The 9,775-nt window shown below is 35.4% G+C and overlaps 1 protein-coding gene across 4 annotated transcripts in view; it reads right to left on the bottom strand.

Annotated features, from left to right (window-relative positions):
- Positions 1 to 6,004, bottom strand: part of LOC113239935 (RNA-binding protein Nova-2) — an 86,654-nt gene extending 80,650 nt beyond the window's left edge. For 3 of the 4 annotated variants that reach the window (XM_026477097.1, XM_026477101.1, XM_026477099.1), the window contains exons 1-2: positions 5,647 to 6,004; positions 5,090 to 5,152 (exon numbers count right to left, since the gene is read on the bottom strand). In XM_026477097.1, the coding sequence (XP_026332882.1) occupies positions 5,090 to 5,152; positions 5,647 to 5,764 (181 nt within the window). In that variant the 5' untranslated portion in view covers positions 5,765 to 6,004. The remainder of the gene's footprint in view (positions 1 to 5,089; positions 5,153 to 5,646) is intronic. The other variant, XM_026477100.1, reaches the window with a different exon arrangement.
- Positions 6,005 to 9,775: the final 3,771 nt, after the last annotated feature.

The following is a 9,775-nucleotide window of genomic DNA, read 5'->3' as shown; positions in this document are numbered from 1 at the left end:
AACCTATTGCAATAAAACGGCAATTTCATACTTTAACCCCTAATATTATATCAACATATTGATTTCGAGTTTTTAGGTTTTCGCGATTGTTTCGCGACATAGGAAATGAAACTATTTTTCCGGATATTAATCGCGTATATTTGTTTTTTCAAACAAACCGACGTTTCACAGGTCCCGTGATCACGGTTGACTGAGGTGGTACAGTCTTCAACCAGTTATGACTAACATTAATGCAAAGCACCCTATTTTTTTCACTATAGTTACAATAGTTGTTAATTAAATACCTTATTTTTATTTTACAAAGAAGGCATTCCAATTTACGCTACATTAATTTTACAAATTATTTTATTGAATGAATTTTTATTAAGTTCCATTTATTACTAATTAATAATAGAAATTAGAATAAACTAAAACATATTAATTAGTACAGCAGTCTTATGTCTGTTTGGGATTTTTCATCAGAGGACCTGTAAAGGGTCCGAAACGTCGGTTTGTTTGAAAAAACAAATATACGCGATTAAAATCCGGAAAAACAGTTTAATTAAAACAAAAAAATATAAACAAAAAAAAAACAATCAATATGTTTAGGAAAACATATTGATTGTTTTTTTTTTGTTTATAGGTATTTCATTTTTATCCTTTCGGAGGACGAGTAGTGTTTATTGTAGCTCTTATAGTAGTAGGTTGGTAGATTTTATGACACGCTAAGAATTAAGTCGAGTTAATTTTTCTTTAATATTTAACATCGTCTAATACGCACTTATCTGTTCGGCTTGTCAATGCGACGACAAACGACTAAATTATGCGAGTAGTCTAGAAAATGTGTAATTGGCTATAACACTGACTAGCATACAATAAATTTTAAATGTATTGGGCTGTTGACTTTCTTAAATAAATAAAAAAAGACATTTGTGAGCGCGACGACTTTAAAATTGTAGTAGCCTATGCTCGCGCTTCTAGAGATACTGACAGATAGCTCGCAGTGACGTTACTTTTGACAATCGACAGCTATGTTCTTGCTTGACTTGCAGAAATGAATTGATGCTTTATAAAAAAATGACGACCACTGTGGCAACGCTTTGCACTGTGGACGCTGGAAGTGAGGTCCCGTGTTTGTTAGGACCAATATGGGAAATGATTTTCTCTATTGGATCTGGTTTAGGTGTTCTGTGTAGTGAGAGTGAATTCCGTTGCTCTCTTAGGGGAAATTCTCTACTTTGAGAGCAGGTAATTAGTGTGGTTGTTTGGTGTATTTATTATTATTCATCAGGAGACCAAAACATTTAAATTTTATTCAAAATATCTTATCCATCCTTTAAAATACAAAACTTTTATTCCAACGGGAAAAGTTAGGTGCAAACAAACGCGGGATATCTTAACGACAGTTGGCAACTTCTTGAGGGCCACGGCTTGAAGGAGCCGTGTTTCTCACATTATGTCTCTTGTCACAGCGAGTTGGTCAGTTGCCGTGTGTGTAACATTTCCAAATGATTTATGGAGAATTCCAGATGATAGAAACAACTAACATAAAAACGCTCAAGAATGATGAGCAGTTGCAGAATGACTAAAAGTAGGATTAAAACCAGATTTGTACGAGTATGTTATATTTTATCCGTTAAAGAAATGGATAACACAATCCCGATAAACTACCTCCTCACAATTTGAAACCTCACTTTAAAATGACATTATTTTTTAAATTTTGGTTGGTGTGACATGTCCTCGTTAAAAATTGTTTTATTTTCTCTAGAAGGCGTAACGAAAATGTCCAATCTCTATGTTGGTGTTACTAGCAGGACAATTTAACTCCGTTTGATGACGTTTACAAGACTAGCTATCAGGGAAGTACCTAGGAGGCACAATCAAAAGACGAGCCATATCAGTGAATTATAAAACAATCGTCGTTTGTCGGCCCACTATCGCAGATTTGAGTAATTGTGCTAGATAACGTTCATATTATGATAAAGAACAACAAATCATGAAACAAAGGTCAGCATTGAGCCCGGCCTTCGAAGTTTCACACATTTTGTTCAATGCTGTAACAATGTCGTTTTTAGCATTGTTAAGCTGAATATCAAGATTAATAACATAATGAAGTTGACATTGCGCAATATTGATGACTTTGTTGGAATATGTGATACGTAATATTTAATAAATAATAAACTTTTAAATTACAATGACCAACAAATTATGATTGAGAAATGATTTTACAATATTTAGTATATTTTTATATACATTTGCCCATTTAGAGATAGATCATTTAGATATTTTTTAAACTGAAGACGTTATATTACAAAATTAGGTCTGTGTAAATGAAGTGTTTAAGTCCCTTGTCAATCCTAAATGTAGTATATATACTACCGTATTATAATACGGCAAATATAAAAGCCGTAAATGTTAAAGAGAAACAGCTAAATCTATTTAGTTCCAAGGCTATCCACAAAATGGACAAAGGAATGAACAAAAAAATTAACAACCAAAAACTTACGAATTGGCCAATATATTTTACGACAAATCGAAGATGAGATCGTGCTTGTTAACAATAGCAAAACAGGTTACGCCCATAATGGCTCATTTATTATTATCTCAGTTACAACAATCATTAATGAGTAAACTGGATGCTTACTTAGTGAATGTCAACTTTATCATAATGAAAATTTGGAACTGGTACGATTTTTCGGAAAGAGTGAACTTTGCAATCCGGGGAAGCGATTTGTTACTAAGGATAATGTTTGGTAAAATTTGGATAAGGAATATTAATTTGTTTACGGTTTTCCTATTTTAAGTCACGTCCTTTGTGCACAGTACTATTTATAAACATGGGTCAAGGCTAGCAGCTAACACATAAAAAAAATTGATCACACTAAAATCAAGAAAAAACGGTGTCGTAAATGCCTAAACTGCTCGCGTGTAAATGCATCCGTGAGCCAACCTGTTTAGAAGAATTTCGTGAGATAATCATCGTTTTCTCAAGAGTCGCTTTTCGCCTGCACTTCAAGAATTTGAGTATCACATTGCTCAACGTTTAATCCTTGACATTTTCTAAGAGATCAATTACGTCATACGTCAGGGTAGCGTTGACTAGGCATCGAACATTCAAGCACCAAATAAACAATTATCAGAATGACATCCCAGAATTTATATAAGTTTAATTACTGAACAATTCCTACCCTACTTTGGGCCGAAAACAACGAAACAAACGAAAGGAGTTTGGAAGTTCATGTCACCCTTGCCGTGGAGACGTTTTCTCCTAGGCAAAACATTAGTTTCTAACACACAAAAATTACGTTCTTAGACCCTTTGTCCCAACATCCGAAAATACAAGCAACATTACAAACAAGGTAATAAATTAGGAAAGGCACAATACGGCAGGTACCGCCGCATGAGCTGGTTACATTTTGGGTTCTATGTTAAGAAATATCTAAGTAAATAATATTGTTATTGTTCCGTTAATATGACAAGGTTATGTCTGATTGCGTCATCGTCCGAACGGAAAGTGAGTTGATATGTAATCATCAACATATGTTAGTAGATGAGAAGTTTTAGGTTGGTTTCTTGAAAGCGAGGGGCACCAGAACTGTAAATAGTTCTTGCAGTTCTGAGTATTTCTTCAACCTGAAATAACAGATATCTCTAGGACACCCTTAAGTTGAGAGCATCGGAAAGTAAGTTGTATATGCCTACTTAATTTTTTTTTTAATAGATAATAGCAAGAATTTCGCAGTTACAAAATGTGGTAACAGACTTAATAAGAAAATTTTCAAGATAATATATATAAAAAGGAAACCCATTTGTAAATTGGTAGAAGTTTTCCTCAAATATTTGCAATCATGATTCAGGGCGCAAATACTTAGAAAATGATACGCGCGGTTCCTTTAAAATGGACGGATTATAAAAGTTAAATGAAGTTTTAATCTTGCCCTCCATTAGATAATTCGTGATCTTCTGAGAATCCCTTAAATGGCCCCAAACTGGATTTCGGATATAAACGGAATGCTAGTCTATTCTTTGACATCAAATCATGTACTCTTAAAGGATGTACTTAACTTACGCTAATAAACGGTTTAACAAAAACGTCGTTAAAACTATTAATAAATAAACCTGCAAACAAAGGTTTCGCTCGCCAATCACAACGCCTAACAGAGTATCAAATCGTTATAAACAACAACCCCAAACTACGTCCAAAAATGGTCGCGATAAAATTCTAAATCGTTGCGCAAGTGGCATAGCTGCAACCCACGGAGCCCTGCAACCTTGCGCGTTGTGCGTTGCGCCTGCGCGCCGCGACACCTGATCTCAGCAGCTCCTAATGTTACGTCATCGCTAACCGCGCAACGTGCTGCGCCTGCGACGGCAGTGACCTTGACTCGTCACTTGCTTCACATGTTTTGTTGACTGTGAAGGCATGTACCACTGTTGATTGGTATTTGATTACTTGCAGACTTTGCGCTCGTTCCTAATTATTTATCAACTATTGTGTGATTTTTTTAAAATGATACAGGATTCTAAAATGAAGATCCTAAAATTATGAATAAACTAGAACTTTAAAAGAAGGTACGGACGTGTAACAGTGCCAAACTATACCTAAATACTGTGGAACGGAATAGCATTATTAAAATAAATTGATGGACTATGGAAATAAATGTTAATCCAATCATTGTTAGTTAATGACGTGACGTTCAAATAAATAAAGCGAAATAAAAGCGGTCAGATGAGAAATAAAACAAATTGAAGAGGAAGTTGCGAGAACCAAATAGTAAATGTTGAGAACTGTACACTGAGGTGATGATCACACCAACGATGCAACGACTAAGCCATGGGTGGCGGGTGGCGGGTGGCGAGTGGCGTATGGCGAGGTGAGGCTAAGTACGACATGGCTCACGACATCGAGGCATGAGCGCGAAGGACGATCGACCGCTAACACCTACGCTGCCGGCTCAGCCGCTGATGGCTCCAGGCTGACCAACGGCAGCTCCACAGAGTGAGCAGTGAGCATCGGCAGGTGAGCGTGAGCGAGTGCGCGCGCCAGCATGCGCGCCACAACAACCACAAAGCCATGAGAGCGAACAGTATTGTAGAAACGACGACTCACCGAAATGAGACGTAATATTGCCATGGCCGTTGGCCAGTGGCAAGGCCGTCACCAAGTCTTGCACTAAAAAACAACGACTCTCGTTTAACATCTCATAAATTATAACTAAACACAGGGAGGGCCGCTTGACGCTTATCGACTACTGTTCGAATACTTCCATTTGATAAATTGGAAACTTAATTTTTATGCGGGGTCTTATCAGCAAGGATTATGATCTTTATGTGAAAGCAATAAAGAGAATATTCAATAAATGCTGCATTTTACGAGCCCGCCGGCTCTTATCACTGGGAGCATTTCAATTTGCAACATATTCAGCGCGCTTTTCGCGTTTCTAGGCTCGCAACGAGTTGCTGGGCCGCCAATGGCCTGGGGACTCTTTTAAATAGGTCACGCTGATAACAGCGGTGTACTCTGATAACAATCTTATTGGAGGCTATACATAGTAGGCTAACCACTGTGTCAATGTTATATTTGCTTGCCAAATACGCAATGAAGTAAAACAGTGTCGGTAAGAGCGCATAGGGCGCGGTGGTGCGTTGCGCGACGCACGGACTTACCCGAGCTGAAGTGCGATCGCTTCACATCGCCATTCTCTGAATCTCCGTCGAGAGGTCGTTTCCTGGAGTCCGTGATCTCCGGACTAGGGCAAGTATCCATTCCTGTGTCAGCGGCCATGTTGAATTTCAGGGTAAAACTTTAAACTTCTCTAGCATAATTCCCATTACGTAATTGCTTCAGAATGCGTTTACGGATGCGACACTTTGCATTATTGAAACAACATTAATTACACTTAACACTTAAACAACTAAAACGAAGGAAAAATTGAAGTTTTAAATGGTCTAATTAATAAAATAAGAAGAGAAGTGACACTATAGTTTTACGTCTAAACGTTTTGTGAACGTTTGTCGATACTGCGGCGATGTTGTGTGTGGCGCATGGCCGACGTGAAGTTGGTGGCTGGCGGCCCCCGCTTACGTTGGCAGCCCTGTGTCTTGACAGCTACCAGCTGATTTTAGAGCTGAGCCACACGCATTATGAATCGATATTATATATATAATCCAGCCAATTTTAACAAAAGTTTAATGTGATGTTACATTGAAAATAACAAAAAACTGAAAACTCACATTAAGTTATAAATTATGCATTCATGAACTAAAATATTTATTATTCCACGTTAGAAATTTTTGTGAAATAGAAACAAAGATTCTGAAAGAAGTTAAAATTTGACATTCAATATTTATAATAATAGTGGTCAAACAACCACTCAAAATGCATCTCAAACTGAAAATTCCCTGTCGGTACTATGAGTACCCCAGTAAAGGAATTGGTTCCGGAGCGTAGCACCTGCTTCCCAGTACCCACAGTGCAAACGATTGAGCCATCGAAGTAGCTAAAATTCATATCTTTTTAGTATTATTGCACAAGGCACTATGTTTTGATTTCATTTGTTCTTAAAGAAAGTTTCAACCAATTTTTAACATAATATTAATTAAAAGTTTTACTGTTTAGGTTGTAATTTATTTGTGACACATTGTTTCACAATTATAAAACACGAAATTTTTATTGAAATAATTTTTGTCTTTTCATGATTTCCAACACAAAGTCAATTTTATTCGTTTTTTTTGTAATAAATCCTTTTCAATTGATTTAAGTCGCTAAAATCAGTTGAAAAGATTTAGTCGACCGACTGGAAAACTTAATGGGTCGTATATCTAGAAACAACATAATGCGCCAAGGTCGTCCATTAGCCAATCAGTGTTAACGACTAACTTCATTGAAGACATTTATCATTACCCGGGGTTTATAAATGAAAAGGTATTTCATTTTACGAATATATTAATTTAATGTTGAACGTTAATATTAGGAAATAGTTTAAATTAATACCTTTTCATAATAAATGTAAACAGGAATATATGTTTAATATAAGAAGTATTGTCGAACACTTATGTTAAGATTGTATTTTCCGCATACCACTAAGTTTCTAATATGAAAACTCGTCAAGGCCAACAACTTTTGAATCCCTACATACTTGAATCATCATTGTGTGTTTTAAAGTATATATATATATGTACGATAATGTATTCTATAATCGGCCTCGCTTTCTTCGAACAAATGGTTTTCGAAAATGGCCGGTGTAGGAAGCGCAGTAGGTCAAGGTATCTCGTGTAAAATCTATGTTACTAGGACTTTAGGACTGGAGCAGAGTACTAGCACAAACTTAGGTCACTAGATAAACTTGGGGAGGACTATTTGCGTTCCAATTTGGAGCATAGTACCTTTATAAACGTTAGGTTTTTTTCTTTGTTCAACGTTGAGGTTGAGTAATGTTAATGAATAGAGTTCCAGACTCCAGGGACCTTCTACTTTTTCAACATAAATTCTATATAATAATATGGTTGTTGTTGATAAAAAAAAAAATGTTTTTTGGGTGCTCTGGTTACAAATGAGACCCAACTTTTAATACGAATCGTAATGGATAAAATACCCTTTTCTTGATTACCGGGGTTTACCTACATGTATAAACGAAATATATTTACGATCGCTGAAAAATCGAAGATTTACCTTGCACATTTTAAGGTTTTTTGTTTCGTAGTGATGACCATATATTTAACGTGTACGGAATGGTGGCGCTATCCTGTCAACCAGTGTGACCAAATTTAAATGTTTCAATTGATGACCCTGCTAGCTTTTCGGCTAAAATCTGTTAAACTTTTTTGAAAAAATTCTAAAAATATGTTAACGCATAACTCATATTTTGTATAGAATTAAACTCCACTTGTATTTAATCATCGTTTAATCTATGTAATAAATTTTCATAACACATTTTGCCACAAGATGATTCATTCTGAATTGGGTTCACAAAGCTATTGGCTATATTGAAGAAAATACTTATTTTTTGAGTTGCGAAGATCTGCCACAGGAAATGATGGCACTAAAATTTATGCACCCATTTTGCACTATTACTTCCTGTTTCACTTGTAGGATCGCGGAAACGTGTTCATTTTAAATCTACTTCGTTGATTCGTTTTAATATTGTTTACCTGTGAAACAAAGTGGCCAGCTAAAAATTTATATCCATCTTAGAAAACATTATCAAATAACAGTCCTTTCATTTATAAAAGTTTGAGATAAGTTGGACAAAAATCATATGATTTTTGAAAGATTCGTAAAAATAAATAAATTTTTTGGAAAGTTATTTTCGTTCATAATTGTAAAGTTAAGCTCCGTTCAGAAATAAATTACGACACATTTAATCCTATCTTTTTTGTACCATCCTTATCCCATTCCTCAATCGGTCGTAGTGACAATGAAAATCTAACTACAAGTATTTATTACCTTTAATGCATCACCGACTGTACCTACCACAGAATACTATTAAGACCTGTACTACAGAATAACTGAGTATTCGTTTATTATTATAATTTGACAATTATTTTATCAACTTTCCGCAGTAAATAAAACATTAATCCAGTGCAATTAAAAAGTTTATGGAAATACTAATGCAAAATTCTTAATAAAAATTATATTATATTAATAATAAAGGCCGTGAACTTTCACTTAGCTAGTCCAGGCCTGTAACTTAAGGCACTCTGGCATTGTACTATAATAGTATACATTTTTGTAGGACTTTGTATTTATTGAAATCATAAATTCGTAAATGCTTTTTTGATGCTTGGTTGTGTTGACATGATTCTTTAATATTGAAAGACGTGATACTAATTTGGTATTACACGCTTTATAAAAAGCTGAGTTGGAGGCATCCTTCTCTGCTAAGCCCTAAAGGGGTGCTTACCAAATTTTGTCGCAGTTATCCTGCTAGAATCGCAGGATCCTGCTAAATCTGGTCACACTGCTGTCAACCAATATCGCACATGACAACTAACCTAGGGTCGTATTCCAGAACTGTACTCAATGCTCAAGTCAGGATTTGAGCAGACTTGAGTATGATTTCAAGCACTGGAAATACGACCCTAATGGCACGGCCTTGAGTATGATTTTCAATGCTTTAAATCATACTCAAGTTTTGACTTGACCATTGAGTAGAGTTCTAGAATACGACCCATTAGTATTATATCAAAATGGCTTTATTAATTAAATTTTTATTGAATTGATATTCAATTATTTTTTGTGAAATTACTCCACTAGTTTGTTATAATTATTAATACAAAGATCGAACACTCAGAAAAAAGAAAAAGCTTCCATAGATTTCTCATAGATGGCGCTACGACTAGAAAGTCGTTGAAAAACCAAAATACCAAGACACAACGCAAGCACATAGAAGAATTCGTGAGGTCCGTTGGTTCGTTCCGTGGCTTAGTTGGTATAGCGTCTGGCACGGTATGCAAGACGTCGGTTCGAATCCGACCGGATCGAAGGAATTTTTTCTGAGTGTTCGATCTTTGTATTCATAATTATAACAAAATGGCTATAATTTATATTAATATTACACTACTTAGTTTCAAAGCGTCAATGTTGTCCTGTCACTTTAAAATTAAATCGTATATGAATGACACATCAATATAGCAAAATATTGGAGATAAATTATTAATAGAACGCAATTTTCAGATAAAATATAATATAACGGAATTTTTGAGATAATACTATGTTAGTTGTCAAGTGCGATATGTTGGCTAATTAATTCCCAGCTTTACCTTACAAATAATTAAGAGGCGCCTGAATAAATGA

Source organism: Hyposmocoma kahamanoa, unplaced genomic scaffold (assembly GCF_003589595.1).
Source record: "Hyposmocoma kahamanoa isolate Upper Pololo Valley unplaced genomic scaffold, ASM358959v1 117, whole genome shotgun sequence".
Classification (NCBI taxonomy): domain Eukaryota; kingdom Metazoa; phylum Arthropoda; class Insecta; order Lepidoptera; family Cosmopterigidae; genus Hyposmocoma; species Hyposmocoma kahamanoa.
This window is presented reverse-complemented; position numbering and strand designations above follow the sequence as displayed.